Source organism: Theropithecus gelada, chromosome 4 (genome assembly GCF_003255815.1).
Source record: "Theropithecus gelada isolate Dixy chromosome 4, Tgel_1.0, whole genome shotgun sequence".
Lineage (NCBI taxonomy): Eukaryota > Metazoa > Chordata > Mammalia > Primates > Cercopithecidae > Theropithecus > Theropithecus gelada.
Window position 1 is genome coordinate 58608852 of NC_037671.1, and position 20159 is coordinate 58629010.

The following is a 20159-nucleotide window of genomic DNA, read 5'->3' on the forward strand; positions in this document are numbered from 1 at the left end:
AAATGTAATACTGTTCCCTTGAATCTGAACACCGTCACTGACACTTGCTAAAGCAAATTCACAAAGTTATGCAGAATGTTGGGACCCTTATGCCTAAAATAACAATCTGCCATCCTTCTGAGGATATCTGATACTGTTTTTATATTTAGGAAAATTTTACAATTTCACTTTTAAATGTATACAGGCCAGAATACTACTACTATATTACCTTAATTAAATCTGTAATCCTGCCACACATCCCTTTCTTTTTAGTGATTTATTAACTGATTCCCTCTTGAAGAGGGGAGGGCAGGAATCTTATAGTCTCATGTCACTTACAATGGCTGGCACATGGCTGATACTCAGAAATATTTGTTGAATGAGTGGTTAACATTATTATAACTCCCTGTTTTTGATGTCCCCCAAATTTAGCCTATTTGTTTCTTAGTAAACATATATCATACATATAACCTTTATTTAAAACAAATAATAGAAGTAGTTCACTTTAAATAATCAGGTATTCCGTATATTCAAGTGAATATGTTTTATTAAATGCATACTAATATCTTTCTATAGTATGTGAGTATACATAATAAATTAAAATGTATATATTTATTAAATATAGATAGATATAATACCAGAACATGATTATTTCAGATGAGAAATCAAAATAAACCCATTTTTAAGTATCTTTTGGTCACTCCAAATTTGATATTGCTCATAAAAAAATACACTAATTTTCCCTGGGGAAAAAAAATTAATTCCATAGCAACGCAGTTAAGGGACATGTTTTATTTCATAGCTTTCTGCAAGCAAAATTGCTCTGATACAAAATGAGTTCAATGATACAGGTGCTACTGTCCACTCAAGCAAAAGAAAACCTCACATGTATATGAATGCACTTTATACTTATATTCTTACAGTATAATAGGTCTAATATCCAGGATGCCTCTGGCCTCATTGAAAGCAATGGCACAGAAATGCTGCAAGGTACTTGAATATCATAGTACTGGCAAGTGCTTGAAGTAACTTCCTGTGAGTTCTCTGTCAGATACTGCAAAGACTGTGTGTGGGTGCGTTTATCTTTCTGTCTTCCATCTTTTGGGTTACATTTAAATCATCTCAAAAAATATCCCCCGCATGTATCATTCAGCTTCTCAGAGTTTCCATAAAAACAGGAAAATGTCATGAGGTATCCTTAACGTCAGGGATTGATATAGTGCTGTGGCTGTCAGAGAGGATGTAGACTTACCTGTAGGTACAGTAACTGAGTTTAGTGTGTGCCCTGCACATTACAGTGCAGAAATGTTAGTTCATGTTAAACTTTTCCTCCTCACATATGATGTGATTTTAACCCCAGAATATCTGACAAAAACATTATACAGATAAAATAAAAAGACAAATACACAAATAAGGCCATCTGCAGAATTTTAAACTCGCCTCTTGCAATAATTCACAAGAATTTCTACACCATATTTTACATTGTTCAAACTTAAATAATAAATGCTCAAGGAAGGGCCTTGGTAGAACCAATTGCACTATCTCTTTGAGGACTTGTCCAATTTGCTGGCAGGTGATTTCCTCTGGGGCGTGGGGATTTTTGAAGGCTTGGCTGTGGATGGCCGAGAACCTGCTCGGGGTGTAGGTCTGTGTGTCTGGGGGACAGTTTCCACATCTGAGCACACAGACTGGATTTCTGAAATGTCAAAGTCTGATGCATCACTGCCTCGGCGGCTGCTGGCCCTGCTGCCAGCTTTGCTTCCAGCTCGACTTCCTGGTCGGCTGGGAGTCTTCTTGGAATCTGAGGAAAGAAGGTAGAGACAGCTCACCCTTATTATTGGGTCCATCTGCAACCAATTTTTGAAACCTGATGCCACTTTAAATCTTAACTTTTTTTCCTGGTGTGTAGTAGGCACTCAGAAAACACTTTTGGATTCACGGCCTTTCCCTATTACACAAGGGTATGATGCAGGCTTACTCTAAGTAGACATAATATAGAAAAGCCTAGATTTCTATCTAAAAGGTAAGTTTCAGCTTCCCCTACGTAAAACAGGATTCCATTTATTGCAAACAGACATAAGGAATATGCCTATCCTTTAAGATTGTGCTTTCTAAAGTTTAAATTAGGTATCCAGGGATGTGTGTGATGCAAACATAGAACAAACAAGACAGGCTTAAGTCTTGCCCGAGAATAGGTAACTCCAAGAATACAGGAATTCAACAGAGGAGATTGGAAACTTTAAAGAGGCGTCTTGCTTGCTGAGCTCAGAACCCAGAGATTAGTAGGTTCGCTATTTTGTGAAGCAATGTGAGATATACTGGCGTGAGGCTCAGTGTGGCTGGGTTTTTCCAACCACCCCAAAACAGGGCCCTCTGCAATCTCTGAGCTGGTAGAAGAGCCCAGACCTTTCAGCTTGAAGGCGTAGAATACCACTGTATATTTTCTTCTGTTCTACGGTAATTCTTTCATCTTTCTTGGACACTTTTAGATACTTGTGCCCATGACTCACTTTATCCCTGACTTTTGGAGCACCAGGGCTACATATTATTTTAAGACCCCTGAGGGTCAATTTGTAATTTCTTCCCCAATGAGGAGGAAAAGGGACTTTAATCCTCAGATGACCATGCTGCAAAAGCCATTAAAAAAAGAAGGGCACCACACTCACCAGCAAATTGTGTTCGGACTCTGGCAGCTGCAGTTGTTATCAAGCCACTGTCCTCCCCAGAGTGGAAGCCTTTCCCTGATAAATATCCTGGAAGTCGAAGCTTGCTTCCTTGTATTGGCGTTCCCTGTATTTAACCAGCGACAAGACATTTCAAAATACTGCTCCTGCACCATGATACTCCACTGACACCACTTCTTTACACATGGCTGGAAACTCTCTACTATTCCTCTTTAGGAGGTGGAGCAGGAGAAACTCTTCAACTAAATAAGGCATGGGGTTCTCACTTAATTTTCTCTTCTAATTTCTTATTCTTTCTCAGAATTCAAAAGAAACTTTCTAAACAATATGAATTCATGATTGAAGAGAAAACAAAATGGAGACCCCCCCAACTGAGCATAAAAGTGATGGCAGGGAGAAAAAGACAAATTAAACGGTGAGTATGTTAGTATCTTTCAGACTGCCAGTGAATATTACAGAGGTAATGGTGTATTGCTAAAGAAATGGTGACTCCATGCATAGAGGGGGCATGGAGCAGAGAAAAGCTGTGCCTGGATATTCTGCTGCCTCCATTGCTTTTACGGAGCTAGGCAGAGATAGAGACAGAATGATAAGTAAATAAATAATGGATACAGACGTCATTTAAATAAACAACTGCAAAAAGAAAAAAAGTGATTTTTAAATAACTTGCTATCATATTGCTTCACTTCCTGGCTCTATCACTTCTACAGTCTTTACAGACAAAATATTAGGCAACATTTGGAGAAATTTTTTTTTTTACAATCTTTATATGAGTTTGTAGAGAATGTCTAAAACAATCATAACTACGAGATTTTATTATACAATCATTGCACTTTTTCCAGATCACTACAACATTTAAAAAATTCTCCCAAAGTTAAAAAAAAAAAAAAACCCAGGTATCTTGAGGAATACAAGAAATGTAATATAATATTCCTCAATGAACGCACAGCCAGAGAACTATTTGGAGGAAATGCATCGAAACAAATTACATGTATATTTTTAAACAACTGATTTTCCCTTTATTAACTTAAAATGTTATAACCATCTGATACATGAGCTACTTTTATTAAGTCATTTATCTACATATGTGTATACTACTCATATACTTAAGTGTAGTATTTATATGTGATTTGTATACACAGAATGCTCAAGTTTTCAAAATACTTTTACACACATAACCACAATTAATCCTCACGCTTACCTAATCATAACCTTGAAAATGTGAAAGATTAGAGCCTGAGGAGGGACATGATTTGCCCAAGATCTGACAATGCTGATCTAGCTAAATTCCTGACTTAAACAGAATCTCAACAACACGAGGGAGTGAGAATCCACAAATTATGAAACATATCCCTCAAGGTGTCAGAATTCATAACCGTGAAAGACCACAGTCATTCTTCTCAGAATGCCTTCGTGATTGTTTCGATTTTATTTCACAGTCCCTCCCATAGAAACATGTTGTTTTTTGGGTGTTTTTTGTTTCATCAGGTTATTTGAAATGAAACACAGTTTTTCACTAGTCAAAATAACTACTCAGACTTTAATTTGAGAGAGTATCCACTTAAAAAAATTTTGAACACAGCATCATAGCCTTCAATATTTCAAGTAAATGTTAGTATGTCCCTTAAGGTTGTTTGAACCTTTCTCAGTTTTTTTCTACAATAGATCCATAATAATTGACAGACATCTCTAGAAGTAATATATAATACTAACATCGCCCACTTGGTGGGAAGGGGTGGAAATCTGGGGCTTGGGGAAATGAAGAGGAAGAAATGAGGAAACACTAAAGAATGGGTTGTTTTTGTTCCAATTCTCCCACTTATCAGCAACGAGATTTCCATGGAGTCATGAAGGTAACACACTTTTTTCTCTGCCTGCCACTTATTATTAACGTGAGGATTAAGGAAGAGAGAAGAAAGTGTTTTGAAAAGCATAAGGGGGCTTTTAAAAGTTATTATATTACTTTTATTTGAGGATCCTGGCCTTTAAGTTACGTCCTTTATAATTAAGGTGAAATACCTTCTTCAATTTCAAGAAAAGGTATTTAGGGATTTTTCCCCATTAATTATTGGGATTCTAATAAAATATCTGATTATTTTGTGCCTATGTCTGTTGTTTTACAGTGAAGTTTCTTAAAAAGATATATGGTTGATTTTCAGTTGAATGTAAATGACCTGATACATGAGTTATCTTGGCAAATTTTATATCACCTACATATCTTCTCCCCATAAATCATGCCGTATTAAAAAGTTAGAGCATGCTTAGTAATTAAAATCTTAAAAAAAAACCCATACATTTATTACCTGTTGAAAATGACAGATAACTTTCTGCATACCTAAGCCTCCCTCTGACCCCCTGCACTGATACTGAGAGCTTATGACACACCCGCCCAAAGTTATGGGGCAGGTATAAATGTAACAGACATTCAGAAAGACCATGCCCACAGTGAACATTCAGTAAACATTCTTTTCAGTGATTCTCTTGCAAATGATACTGCCTTTTACTCCCATCTGAAGGGAATGTGTTGCACTTCTTGACCACATTATATCTAGTACATTTAGTAGCTTTAAAAGAAATTTTACTTAAGTCTGGATATAATCTACTATATTTTACTCTCCCAAGAGATAAAAGTGGAACTAAGTATGAATGAGAACAAAAAGGAGGTAGTCTGCAGGAGTGACTGGCTCAAACTGACACTGTTTAAATTGCTGCAGACGATCTCTTCTGTTAACCTCTTACTCTCACATCTTCCAAGAACTGCTGGGTTGATACTTATTTTATAGAAGTGTATAAAAAGACATAGGATTGTCAAAGTACATATATTAAGGGAGTGGTGAAGCAATGTTAGTGGGTGATAGTTTCAGTTAAAGGAGACTGTTAAGACTGGACTCTGGGGCCTTACAATACCTCTGCAGATGGCACGGGAAAGTCTGAGCACTCTGCTGCTTTACAAGGAGTTGACATTTTGCTGTTTGTCAACCATGGTTTACCATAATTGCGTGTTAAAGGATGGAGAATCTGTATGGAACAATGGCAAATCAAATGAAAAGGATAGCAGATAAAAAAACCAAAGCCACAGAAAGAGATACTCATAGCAAAGAGTCACATCTCACAGTAAGAATAATAACAATTTTAAATAAGTGGAAAGATCCAATGGCAAATCATACACACCAAAAAAATGAATGAAGCTTTAAAAAGAAAAATCAGTCTGGAAGATCACAAAGGCTCCCTAAATAGATCATCTCTATGTGAGGCACTAGGCAAAAGCATATTTTAAAAAATCCTGTATTTTCTATATTGTGAGAAGGTGCACAAATGGAGATAGCTGGTCCTACAAATTCTAGGGCCCTAAATAGAACATTCAAAAGTCTACTTGGGAAACTGATTGCAAAGGGGGAGGAAAAGTCTTCATCCCTGAGTCTTACCTTGGGTGTGGTGGTGGCAGGGACCTGTGGGGTGGCCGCCTGTGCAGCCTGACTGGACACAGAAGTGGATCTGTTGGGTGAAGCGCCTCGTGATGATGGCCGGGATCTTCGGCCTCGGGGTCGGAAAGCAGCCATACCCTGGCTGGCACCATCTGCTAAAATGAACTTCTCACGCAGTTCCATGTTTGTCCTTCCTTTGGCTGGTTTACACACACACAACAATGCACACAAAGAAAAGAAGGAAAAGAAGAGGCGTTCAATCGTTTATGGGAAGAACAACCACCTGGCACCAGAGATCACATTGAGAATTTCAAGAACATCTTTTTGCCATGCCAACTCCAACTCAGCATAACAAAAAGTTAAATGCATTCCTTTACAATGCATTCCTTTTGGATACAGGTGAGTTTGGGGAGGAAAAAATAAAGTGTGCTTATTCTAATACTAGACACCAGCAAGAATAACCACTATTAAAGAAAGTGTCAGCATGAAAATGGAAAGCTCATGCTAAAATATCATTAATCCACCAGCTACTGATGCCCACATGGTTTCATTACCCTCTCACCACACTGAGAAGACAGACCAGTAAGGCAGGGACTGTGTCTTTTGCATGTACTATTGACGCAAAGAGAATGCCAGTATTTCAACATTGGGATTAATTAAACAATATAATTACACAGAATGAATGATGGCTTGTTAGTCATGATGACAACATATAAACTTCTGGGTTTTTCACTTAAATGAGGCAGCTAGTATTTTTATTTTATGCCTTGAAAAACTGTTTTACCAACATGCAATAACAAACACCAGACCCAAGGATCTGTGAGGTAATCAGTGATGCAGCACTCATACAAACACATATGCACACGGAGAACACTCCACAAGAACCCGATGAGCAACGTGTTAGCATGTGTTTGATCACTTATAACACCTGCATTTGTAACACAACCAAAGTGCGTCAAATTTTCAGACTTTAAATTTGGAAGCACCAGCTCAGTTGGGTATGAGTTAAGCCATACGCGATGGATAAAGCATGTTATTTTAAAATAAATGACTGAAGCAAGAATGGAAAAGTAGGAAAGAGAAAAGGAAAGAGGGGAGAGGCAAAGAGAGAGGTTGCCAACCTATAGTAGGCTGAGTAGTAGTAATTGAAGAGTTTGATTCCGAACGTAACATTTTACTCCCATGATGATGAACTAGAAAAAATGACACAGGATACCAATCACATTAAAAAATACTGTTAGCAGAAGAAGAAAACAAAGTACAGTAGTTGAATATGCAAAGGGTGCTCAGATCCAGCCTTTAGCACACATTTTAGAAGAAAAGTTGCATCAGGAAAAGAAGCACTCAAAGGATTGGCTCAATAAGAAAAATGTATTTGGAAGACTGTGCCACAGCCATGCTAACCTTCGTAAGCAACCCAACAGAACACAATGTGTTCTGATTTCTTCATAAATGGAGATGCATTTCACCTTAGGCTACATTATTTTCAAAATATACAACAAACAGGAGCTTTTGTTCTTGTTTTACTTCTCTCACAGGTGTGTCTTTGGCCAGGAGAGAGCAGGGTTACTGCATATGATTGTATAACAATCCATGGTGGCCTTGGCAGAGAAGCCTGATGACTCTGATATGTCTATGCGTACCAGATGGTGACACCATCACCAAAATCAAGAGGACCTGCAGGAGGAAACCTGGGCTCCCGCTTGGGTAGCCGAAGGAGGCAGCACTGACATGAACATTTGCTGTTTGCTAAAGAGGATTACAGTGAGCTCATAGGTTAAAGAAAATTAAAACAATTTTATTGGTTTTTTTGGGGGGGGTGGGAGGGGAAGAAAAATGGGCCTACTGAGTAAATGGTACCTAATTAGAAATTGCAATCAAATGACCACGTGTAACATAAATTGGTTAAGAACTTAAACATTGACAGAAGGATCTGAAAACAGAAAAACTAAAAGCTAACTTAGGACTTGGGCTGGAAGATATGTAGAGAGCTATAGTATTAATATGTTTATATTTTTAATGTTCTAATCTGCAACTTCAAAGAGTCAAGTTAGCATTGGATTATTATTTAAACATTTTTTAATTACGGCTTTCCTCACCTGCCCTTCATTTCATAAAAACTTTGACCTTTAAACTTTTATTATCCAGTATTTTCAGTCTTCATTGCCTCAATTTTCTTTTCTCTTACTTTGCTATGTAATAATAGACAAAATCCTTTCCTTGGTTGGTATAATTGTTTGGAAAATCAGAGATATAAAAGTCTCCTAAAGAAAATGGATTCTAGTATTTCCTGCCCACCATATTTATCCAGAAGAAGTAAAAAAAAGAAAAAAATGAGAAGAACATGGTTTACATGACTGCCACAGGTTCTTTGGGAACTTTAGGCTGACAGACCGATGTGAAACATTCACTATTGGAATAAATGACCAAAATTATGCCCAGTATGTTTTGGTGCTGGAAAAAAATATAAAATTGAAATACTTTCATGATGTTATCATGATAAGCATCTCCTTACCCCTGCAAGGATCATTTTTCACTAAGAACTCATCAAGTGCCATCCATCCACCTCCAACACGAACCATCACAGTACTCCGCAGGATCCGGACCAGTCGCAGTTGCTGGGAGTCTCCAAACTGTTCAGTGAAGAAAGAAAGAACCTCTAGTTGTCAATAATAATTCTAAACTGCAGGATGATGCGCAATTTGCAGTAGCTAAAGCAACCGACTTTAATTTCTTGCTTAGTTCGTAGCGATTAGTAAAATCTCAGAAAAGGGGGTTTGTAATGATTTGCGTTAGACAGCTGCATGCTGATTTAGCCCAAAGGAAACAGTTTGGAAAAAAAAAAAAAGATTACAAAGGTTATCAAGTATACTATCAAAGCTTTGGTCCAAAAAGTATTTTTCTTTCTTATGACAGAAACAATATTAGTAAGGCAGTAATTTTAAAATGTTTCTAGGAATTAAACATAGCCATGAAAGTAAGCATTGGCCCACTTGCCCAGGGCTTATCTAAAATAAGATGATTCTAAGAAAAATTTAATAGGCTTTGATTCTTCTTCATTAAAACTATCTCTTACAGTAAAACTGCTTTCCACTGAAATCTGTGAGAAATCTTTATAAACTCATTTTGTTTTCTCTAAGAGCAGTTTTGACTTAAGAATAAAGTAAATGAGTATGACTCATACAAATTTCACAGTCAACTAAAATTTCTGCATCCCTAATGATCTGGTAAACCAATTTGTTAAAGGCTGGGTTAATATGCCACTTTAGATTACTGTAATATTAGAATAGCCAATGACACATTATTAATGATATGGCTGCCAAATCTAAAAGGTTTCTCTCACAGTTGTCTGTACCATAATTGTTGATACTAAGAGGCAATCATCTTTTTCTTGCCCTTTCAATAGATCTCCAACAATGTAGATATGCTACAAATTCTGCAAGTCCTGAATAAATATCTAGATTCCAGGTTTCTGATCATAGGTTTATGTTTTGAAAGCCTGTGAGAAATGATTTTATACTTTAAATCATTTCTAATAGGTGCATGTTCAACTCATAAAAACTACCAGACTGAATTTCACGGTTGTTATCCCAGCAGACAAGAAAGCAAAATGAACAGTCAATTAAACATAAATGGCTTCTTTGTAAAGCAGGTAACATACAATTGTGACTTTATTTGGGCTCATTATGGATAAGCAGAAAACTCTAAGTAGAAAAAAATCTGCTACTTTTTAGTGTTTTAATATTGAGTTTCAAGAAGAAAACCCAAAAACAATACCAACCAAACCCCTCGGGATCCTAAAACTCAGAAGGACCTAGAAAACATGTAAAATGCACCAGCAGGAACTCATGTGTTTTTCCATCAAACTTTTAAAAACCACTATTTCTAAATCTTTTTTTCTTAAACATTGAGACTTAAACTTTCCTATCATTGTTCCTGAAATGTTAATTAAAATTTAAAAATAAAAGTGTCAATTTATTTTGTTAGAAAAAATTGGGTGCTGCTAATAAGCAAAGGGAAAGGAGGGGATTCAAAGAAAATTACCCTTAAGGAACCAGATAATGGGACTAGATGATTTTGGTTCAAGATTATACTCAAAACAAAAGTTATAAGGAAATAACTAAAAGTTCCTTATAGAGATGATATTTCAAGTGTAATAAATACAAATAATTTTCTATTTTAATAAGGTATTCTCCAGACAACTAACACTGTCTTCAGAATTTCTCTAAATTTTCCCAATAACCAAATCACAAGACAAGAGAAAACAGACTAATGTTGCTGACTGTGCTTTCAGTGAGTAAAACCTTTTGAGGTAAGTATTTCTCTCATCCTCTCTGCAAATAAAAGATGCTCTCTCATTTGCTGACTCCAAAAATTGCAAGGACGGAAAAGTAACATTTTATGTTTTATATTATAACTAATGGAAGTTTTAAAAATAAATTATTTGCTTGCAATAAATGAAGGTAATAGATAACTTGAAGCTTGAGATGTAATATGGCTTTAAAACGGAGTGGCAGAGTCATATCTAATGTAATATGGTCAGGTACTATAGATAGCATGGTTGTTTCCAAAGTATAAAGTTAAAAAAAAAAAAAGCTCATGAATATGTTTAAATCAAAACAGAGTATCTCTTGTCTTTAGTTTCAAAATTCTGATCATGATGTAGTGCCACTAGACAGTTCATACTGACTTAAATGTCAACGTAAACATTTTATATTGACTTCAGTACCAATATAAACATTTGAACAAGATGGCATAAAACATGACTTTAACATTCTGCATATGTTACAGCAATAACTTTCCTCAAAAGGAATGATATTACTTAAAGCCTACGGAGTTAACATTTCTACTCAGAGGATGCCAATCCCCGAAAATCAGTGATTTTGAACAAACGGCAAATAGCTTCTTTGGAGAGAACTTGTTACTTGCGGCTGAGTGCCAAGGAGACCTCTTGGTTCTCTGTCTTCCCGTGTCACTGCCTGAGGCTGATCCTCCTGGGCTACTGTAGACCGTATGTCCTAAATAGTTAAACATCAATGAGCCTAACACAGAGATGTGTGGAGAATCAAATTTGTGTTCCAATGAGTATTAGCATAAAATATATGCTCATATTATCAAAAATGGGAATTAAAAATTGCATTTGTAACATTGTAGCAAGCCAAGCTACAATTCATTATCTGGTTTGCTTAAAAGTAATCTCCTCATTTAAGACACAAGGCAAAAAGGAATCCTGGATCAAGGACCCTTATAGCGCTTACAGAAACACCACGCCAACCAACAATGTAGTAGCTAGGGAGACAGCATGGGAAAGATTGGCCATGGCAAGCTTTAATGACTATGAATTAAAGTTAAAAAAAAAAATCATCAGGAACTTGAGAATACATTCCACTGGTTTATACCTGATTTCCCAGGAAGAACTGATAAAAATGAAAAATGGAAGAAAGACACAATTAGTTCAACAGGAAACTTTCTGTATGACTCTAGAACATACACACATACTCACACTCTGTGCTTCTGGATGTAGTATCTAGTTTAGAGATGTGCAGGCACCCAGTTTGAAATCTGTCCCAATTTCAAACCAAATAATCAGACTATTTTCTGTACATGTATTTTTGAAAATCTTAGGATTTCAAATTTAAGTTAAAGTTTTGAATACATTGATGACTATTTTTTAATATGGAAGTATAAAAATAAAAATAATGTTTCATTTATAAGTAACACACTATATTGGGGAAACTCAGCACATTTCCTATCTACATATAAGCTACTACATATAAGAGATGTTCAAAAAAAAAAAAAAAAGAGAAAGAGTAATGAAGTCACACTGTTCTTCTGTTTTGAAGAGAGTGAACCAAGTTAATTGAGATTTTTAATAAAAGCAAAAATTACTGCACAAGTGGAGAAGACATTATCCTCTTTTTTCCTATTTATTAAAGTGAGTCCATATTTTTAACTTTGTGGTTCTGGATTAGAGCAGCTTTCTTGTTTGAAATCTGAAAACTTACTTCTAATCATAATAAAATATAAAATAATATGAAGCAACCTAAATATATGAGATTTGAGTATTTTCTTGTGAATAACTTTTCTTTAAAGGCAATGTGCATGATGTAGATGTCAAAGATATTTCCTAATATGCAAAATGCAGGCTACCATTATACAAATTAAAATGTTAAACATAAGAGTTTCATATACCATTAAATTTTGACATGAGGTAAAACATAAGTAAGTAAGATTCCTGGAAAACAATGGAGATCAAATTATATACAGATTTCAATTTATGTCCTTTAAAGGAACTACAACATTATTTTGAAAACTTACCCTGTATTTATTATCACCAATCTGTTCAACTTGAAATCGCTTTGCACATTTACACTTAGCTACCTGCCTTGTCACCTGCCAAAAACAATGATGAAATATTTACTTTAATGTTAATATTACATAGTAGAATCCTTAAAACTTTGACACTACAATTAAAGTGAAAATAAAATGATTGTACGAAGTGTGCATGATATCCTGGCAGAACACACTATCAGTGTTATACGCAATGGAAAGATAATGAGTACCTCATCTTCGATTTTGTCAGCATCTGTGATAGGTTTATATGCATCTTTATTTGGGTGAAGGGCTGCTACAAATTCATAGTAGTCAATATATCCATCACCATCTCTGTCAAAGATGTCTGCAACTGCGCTCATCTCCAAGCGACTGGTTGGAAACTCTAAAATTTTGAAAACAATGATAAGTAGTGACTTGTTAGTTCTTTCTCAAGGTATTCTCAATTGCACATTTTAATCTCAATGTGGCTGGTTAAATCATCAGTGATCAAACATGTTAAAATCCTTTTTTAAAAAACTGATTTACATCATAGCAAATGAAGAGCTATATATACTCTTAACTTATCTTTAATTACTACTTAGGTGAATCATGTAAAATGCTGTTTTTTTTAGGTTGAAAATGTTTAACATTGGCAATTTTATATGGTTCAATTACTAGTCAAAGAATAATTTATGAAATTTACCTTAAGAATGACATCTAGTAACATCTGTCAGGGAAATCACATACAAATGATTGGGCCATCAAACAAGAAGGTGATAAGTATCTTAAGAAGTTTTACAGAGTTCTAATTTCCTACTAATGACAAAGTTAGATCAGAATGTAAATTAGAATGAAAAAGAAAGGGACTTGAATTTATTGACTTCCTATTACATAGATGCCAGGCAACACACACACACACACACACACACACACACACACAGAAAACACCTTAAGAATCATATATTATTGACTTTATTATTCTAACAAGTTCTCAGCCTCAGTGGAGTGAGGGAACAACGTATCTGTGATCACACAGGTAGTGAGTGTTCCTGAATCCAGAGCCACAGATTTTACCAAAACACACTTTTTTAAGGGTAGTGACTTCCTAGGCAACTTATAAGGCAATGCCTTATTAGTAACACGAGTTCACTGGACCCACAATTTTAAAATGTGCTTCTTTCCTTTAAAAATTGTATTAGTTACAGTCACCTGTCTTGGAACTTACTTGAGGAAAGAATTCCATCAATAAATTCCTGCCGTGTTATTTTCCCATCCTGGTCTTTATCAATTCTCCTGAAGAAGTCCATCACTCGAGATTTCTTGTGATTCATCCATCGCATGTATTTTTTGCGCCAAATATCAAAATCAAAGTTAGCAAATTCCCTCAGCTAAAAAGGACAAAAGGTATTTTGGTTGAGTTAATGTTGTACTAAAATTGTAGATTATACATATGAATAACTTTTTAAATGATTCTCTAGGTAGTACACATATCCTTTCCATTTCAAAAAGAGGTATTATCTTGCCAAGGGGACTTAGAAACATTTTGGCTTTAAAATGTATTTCATTTCTGTCACTGATTTATCTTTACAAATAAAATTCCTAAAAACTTACGCTGTAAATTTCTGATTAATGCCAAAGTCATAAAGGTGGTCTGGCTCTAAGTACCACCACTAGTCATGCTCACTGGGATAGCAGGTCCAGCTCAACAGCACTTATCTAACCCTTTGCTCTCTCTCCCTCTGCACTATCAGCCACTCTCCCCAGGGCTTCTAAAAATTTCCCAATTGCAGAATCCAAAACTTGAAATCTTAGGTAATCAAATACACACAATCAAAAGATCTGAAATATCAATGATTATATTTGCCAGGCAGAATGGCCAGCAAACATTATGACATTATGTCAAGTTAGATTTTATTCTTAAGGAATCAGCTTCTGATTGTTAAAATATAATCATTTTTTTTTACTTTATTGATTTCCTAAATCCAAATCCCATATATCAATGTTTCACAAAATCACACATACTTGTGGTATTTATTTTGGAATTTAAAAATGTACTCGAATAGCAAGAGTTTGCTTATTATCAGAAAAGTTAAAAAATACCAAGATTTTGGTGATGGCAATGTGTTACGAGAAATGAGGGCAAATGACAATAAGGTGATGAGGGTATGAATTTCCAAACCTCCTCCAGCCTGTCCAAGGCATCATTGAGTTTCCTCCTTCTTTCCAACGCCAGGAGCCAGACTTGCTGCCATTTGCTCACCAGTAAGTTAACCCTAGGATTTTTGGTTTCAATTTGTGTCTGTGACCCAGAGGGATACAAGCTTGATGCTGGAAAGCGTTTTCCTGTGAAGATATAACCTTAGTTAGGATGGCAGTTTCCAGGGTTCTGAAATGTGTTAAGGCTTGACCTTTTTTGCTCCTAGCTAAGACTGCATCAACTTAATTGTGGGTTTGTACAAGTAAAAGTATCCTGATTTAGATGATGTAAAATGTCAAGGTCCAAATCTGTTTTCCTTATTAAGGATCACACACTGTTCATGCAAGTTGAAGAAATATCTCTTGACAAGGGCATTTAAATACTGGAAACCTCTCTCAATAAATTTACGCTTAAAACATCTTCCAGCTTAAAATTCATGCCATTTCAATGACAATGAAGCATGCTGTGATCCTCCTGTTTGTTAAAGGAAATCTCACAGGCCAGTGAGACTATCTTACAATGAGTTACATCAAACCTAGCTGTCCTTCCTAGAGAAGGCAGAAAGGGAGAGCAGATGAGGGCAGCAGACACTGGGCAGTCACAGGAGTCAAAGCAAGACACTTCACAAATGCCAATAAAATATGGCAGTATGTGTATGGGACCCCAGCCTTTGCCCACATCCATTTTCCACTGAGATTGCATGTTTCCTATGCATAGTCTCAAACCCAAGTTTACTGCCTTACTGAAGTTTCCTCCTGCTTTCTGGCTGTTTTCCACAAGTCTCAACAACTTCACAAAACAATGACCTTAACAAATTTTTCTCATCTTACTAAATGGCTAAATATGACCTAGAAAAATTACTGGCCTAGGGTCATATAGAATGTTAAGTGTCCCAGCTGAGATTTACAGTACAAGAAATACTTGAGCATTTAACTATATGCCTGGAAGTATGTTAAGCATTTTATATGTACTAGCTCATTTAATTCTCACTGCAGTCCAATGAGGTTATAATTATCCCCTTTTACAGATGAGGAAACTGAGGTTCAGAATGAGTTTAAGTAATGTGTCCAGGGTTATGTTTCTCAGTTTGGTAAGTGTTGGAGACAGCCAAGGAGTCTGGCTATAGGGCTCTTAATAGTTTACCTTGTCTCCTTGTGTAATAAGTAATCACAACAGCTCTGACATCATTTCTTTTTAATTAAAAAATTAAGTAATACACAAAATGCATTTTCATTCAGTAACACAAATTGTGTTTCTTTTAAATTTTCTCCAAGCTAACTATGATTGTTTTTAATGTCATGTCATGTTGTTAAAGCAGCTCTAGAAGTAAACAGAGCCTGAAGTCACACGAACATGTGCAAAAGCTATCAGACTGCTGGCCACCAATGAACAACTAAGTCATGAACGTTATCCAGGTCATAGTCATTTTTATTATGCTCAGCTTTAAAGTTATATATATAACAGAAGAAAAATGAGACAATGCAACGGGGGTGATGATTTCTGTTCTTATTGTAAATTTTTTCAGTTTTCTTCTAGCTAATATGAAAGATACACTTTAAGACAATAAAGTTACATATAGAAACCTGGGTATATTTTTTCTGTATTTTTAAGTAAGTTTCTACAATACTTGAGCACATATATTCTTTCAAGAAAGCATTTCATGATATCCAGTGCTCATGTAAAATCACCAACTGCCCCCAAATTTCAAATAACTCAAAATAAAATTAGCTCCCTTGTTTATTGACATTTTAAAGAAATTGATCACTGCTTACTTCCTGCTCGTCCCTTATCCAAGACTGGAATATGGGATTGTAATGAGGAAGGATCAGCAGCTCTCCTCTTGTAGGTCTTCGTTACTTTATCAACATCAGGCTGTTTTCTGGTCATTTCCTCCATGAAGGTCTGAAATGAAAGAAATTATGTCAATCAAATAAGAGTATACTAGAGAAAACCATCTTCAGAAATGAACTAAAAACAGAAGGATGAAAGAACCATGTTATTATTTCTGAAGAAGAATAAATCATCATGCTTTATCTTCAGGGTAAAAAAAAATCTAAACCATCATAATGCAGCATTTACTAACTTTTAAAGAATATAAAATGTGGCTGGGTGCAGTGGGCTCACACCTGTAATCCCAGCACTTTGGGAGGCCAAGGCAGGTGGATCACCAGAGGTCAGGAGTTTGAGACCAGCCTGATCAATATGATGAAACCTCATCTCTACTAAAATTACAAAAATTAACCAGGCATGGTAGTACGTGCCTGTAGTTCCAGCTACTGGGGAGGCTGAGGCAGCAGAATCGCTTGAACCTAGGAGGCAGAGGTTGCAGTGAGCCGAGATTGTGCCACTGCACTCTGGCCTGGGCAACAGAGTGAGACTCTGTCTCAAAAAAAAAAAAAAAAAAAAAAAATATATATATATATATATACACACACACACACACACATACATATATATATTAAAAAAAATGTAAAGAGAGTACACTGAAAATAAAAATAATTTGTTTTAGTTGAATAACGTACACAGACACATGGGAGAAGTCATGTGAATAAAATAACCTGTCTGTGCACCAACCAAACTCAGGCTTCCAAGCTCCTCAGAAGAATCTTTAGTGAGCATCTGTCTACAGAGAAACTAGTTAGCTAGGATGTTTCCAAGAACTTTTCTGTGGCACATTTCACCTACATATTTGAAATATTTAAGATGGCTTTGATTAGGCAACACAGTGAAACCCTGTCTCTACAAAAAATGAAAACATTAGGCCAGGTGGCATGTGCCTTATAGTCCCAGCTACACAGGAGGCTGAGGTGGGAGGATCACTTGAGCCCAGGAGGTTGAGGCTGCAGTGAGCCATGACTGTGCCATTGCATTCCAGCCTGGGCAACAGAGTGAGACCCTGCCCCTCAAAAAAAAGATGGCTCTTTGATATATTATGACATACTGCATCCACATTTAATGTGGACATATCAAAATATTCATAAATAGGCTATTCCAAGGATGGTAAAAGCTATTTGGTTTAAAGTATACTACCATTGTATTTAAAAGGTTTAACTACCTTGCCACTGCTTATTTCATCTCCTTGGGCTTATTATTATTATTTACTAGGTATCCCTATATTTGGAATATGCAGCAAAGGCTGAGGAAAGGCAGAGACTGTGAAAAATGATGGGAAAAAGGAGACCCAGACAAAAGGGAAAAGTGAAGTAACACCTTTCTGGAATATTTGTCACACTGAAGAACTCTAATACCTCTGATCACAGGGAACATGACCTGGTACACTTAGGGCCATTATAGACATTGATGTCTTAGACTTTTAAAACACACACACATATACACACAATAATGGCAACATTAATTGCTTAACCAACTGAGCTGACACTTAATATTTCTCTTTGTAAATGCATATTGAACACATTGTGAGCAATCAAGTAAATCAAAGTGAGTGTGATACCCATCATTTGAGTTTAAAACAAGTAGGATATATATAGGAAAAGTGTTTTTTCTAAGAAAGACAACATGTTCCCTTTTTCACATGATGTATTTCAAGTGGTGACAGTCATCTTCGAAGACATAAAAATGCAAACAGAGCAATCAAACAAGGTACCCACTGAAGCCAGGGAGGTGGAGGTGGGTGAGATCACCAAAAGAGGGAACAGAGTGAGGGAAGTAGAGAGCTGAGGATAACACATAAGGAGTAAGGAGAGCTGACGTTAAGAAGGCAAAAGGGAGAGCAGGAGTGAGCGTGAGACAATACCACGAGTATAACCCCACAGAGGACAAAGAAGGAAAGTTTTGCAAAGGTCACAGAGGGTTCCTGTAAAAAGAGGTTTTAGGGCAGCTGCAGAACTGGAAATACAATTGTAAGGAACTGAGGAGTCTGAAGAAGTGAAAATAATAACAAAGCAGTGTTTTGAGAAGTACAGCAGTGAAAGAAAGAAAATATCTGAGAAAATGGTTAACAGGAGTTAGGATTATATTTATTTTACCTGGTGTTCTGCAATGAGTGCTTTCACCTCTTCGATCTCCTGGGGGATGACTTCTTTATCCTTATCAGTAAGTGTAGTTTCAGCCCATTGCAACCAAGCCAGCAAAGCTTCCAACAATTCCTGTTTGGCAATAAGCCCAGCCAGAGCACTTGCTAATCTCTGCTGATGTTGCTTTGCCCAGGCCAGCACCTGTCAGAGAAACAGAAATTTCTCAGAATTTCCTCCAACTTAGTAAAATAATTGCAGTGATATAAAATAAATAAATTTTAAATGACAATTAGGATCATCCTGGGCTAGACCCATAATGCTTCTGGTCTTTTTAGATTCCATTAGTGGCATCAAGATCTGGCTCGAGGAGGATATGAGAGCCCACGATGATGTTCATTATCTTCAGAATTTAAAGATGCATGTCAATCACTCAGGCTTCCTTTTGCTTTCTAATTTGAGTTCAAATATGCATTCTCTGAAGGATCAGGTGAGCTTACTCCATGTGGCACAGAGTAGAAATGTAAAAAGCTAAGATATTGGTAGGGCGCGGTGGCTGACGCCTGTAATCCCAGCACTTTGGGTGGCCGAGGCGGGCGGATCACGAGGTCAGGAGTTCAAGACCAGTCTGACCAACCTGGTGAAACCCTGTCTCTACTAAACGTACAAAAAAATTAGCCAGGCATGGTGGTGCGCGTCTGTAATCCCAGCTACTCGGGAGGCTGAGGCAGAGGAATTGCTTGAACCTGGGAGGTGGAGGTTGCAGTGAGCCAATATCGCGCTACTGCACTCCAGCCTGGGCAATAAATCAAGACTCTGTCCAAAAAAAAAAAAAAAAAAGGCTAAAATATTAAATACAGAATTAATTCACTTTATGTATACCAATTCACTCCACCAGTATATACTGCTCCGAAACACCATCTAACTGCTGGATTATTCAACAGAAACAATGTGGAAGGAGGCCAAAATGTTATATAGTGTACTAAATATTTGCCTTCAAATTTTCCAGGGATATAGCTGCAAAATTTCTTTGACCTTTTAAAGAAAAGTTAATTTCAGAGATTGTAATGCATACAAGAAGCGTATTTACAAGAACACTTTCTATGTAGAGGTCTCATTTTCCCATGGCCATAAGCGCATCTTAATTCCTAAATTTCCCACACCCCTCAACTCTCTAAGCTATTGCTACTGTGAAGATTATCTGAGACACACTGACCTCCTCAAACCTCGCCCGGATGATTGTTATCCAGTGCTTAATGGTGGTGATGGAGTCGGGGTGGCAGATAGCCAAAACGGTGTCGCCCATAGTGGTGGCTTTATTTAGTTCAGCTCTCTTTTCTTCCAGTTTCTTCATGAATTCCTACAGCAGAAACAAAGACTTCAATTAACTGTTGGCATTGGCTGAAAACAAAACTCTGGTGACATTTGTTTGACTGCCAGAATTAAACAAATAAGCAAAAACTTCAATTGGTTTATTCACAGTGGAAATCATTTACTAATTGGGGAGGAAAAGGGGAAAAAATAGAAAAAAGTACTTTCTAATATGTACTTTAAAATACAAGTACAGTCATCCCTTGGTATCCATGGG

At 36.5% G+C, this 20159-nt stretch overlaps 1 protein-coding gene across 4 annotated transcripts in view; it reads right to left on the reverse strand.

The window, feature by feature from the left end:
- Positions 1 to 508: 508 nt before the first annotated feature.
- Positions 509 to 20159, reverse strand: part of LOC112623776 (dystonin) — a 485036-nt gene continuing 465385 nt past the window's right edge. For all 4 annotated transcript variants that reach the window (XM_025384438.1, XM_025384439.1, XM_025384440.1 and 1 more), the window contains 13 exons: positions 19788 to 19931; positions 18587 to 18775; positions 16373 to 16502; positions 14583 to 14746; positions 13629 to 13791; positions 12652 to 12806; positions 12407 to 12481; positions 11488 to 11505; positions 8604 to 8721; positions 6089 to 6288; positions 5571 to 5681; positions 2646 to 2769; positions 509 to 1780 (listed from right to left, as the gene is read on the reverse strand). In XM_025384438.1, the coding sequence (XP_025240223.1) occupies positions 1518 to 1780; positions 2646 to 2769; positions 5571 to 5681; positions 6089 to 6288; positions 8604 to 8721; positions 11488 to 11505; positions 12407 to 12481; positions 12652 to 12806; positions 13629 to 13791; positions 14583 to 14746; positions 16373 to 16502; positions 18587 to 18775; positions 19788 to 19931 (1854 nt within the window). In that variant the 3' untranslated portion in view covers positions 509 to 1517. The remainder of the gene's footprint in view (positions 1781 to 2645; positions 2770 to 5570; positions 5682 to 6088; positions 6289 to 8603; positions 8722 to 11487; positions 11506 to 12406; positions 12482 to 12651; positions 12807 to 13628; positions 13792 to 14582; positions 14747 to 16372; positions 16503 to 18586; positions 18776 to 19787; positions 19932 to 20159) is intronic.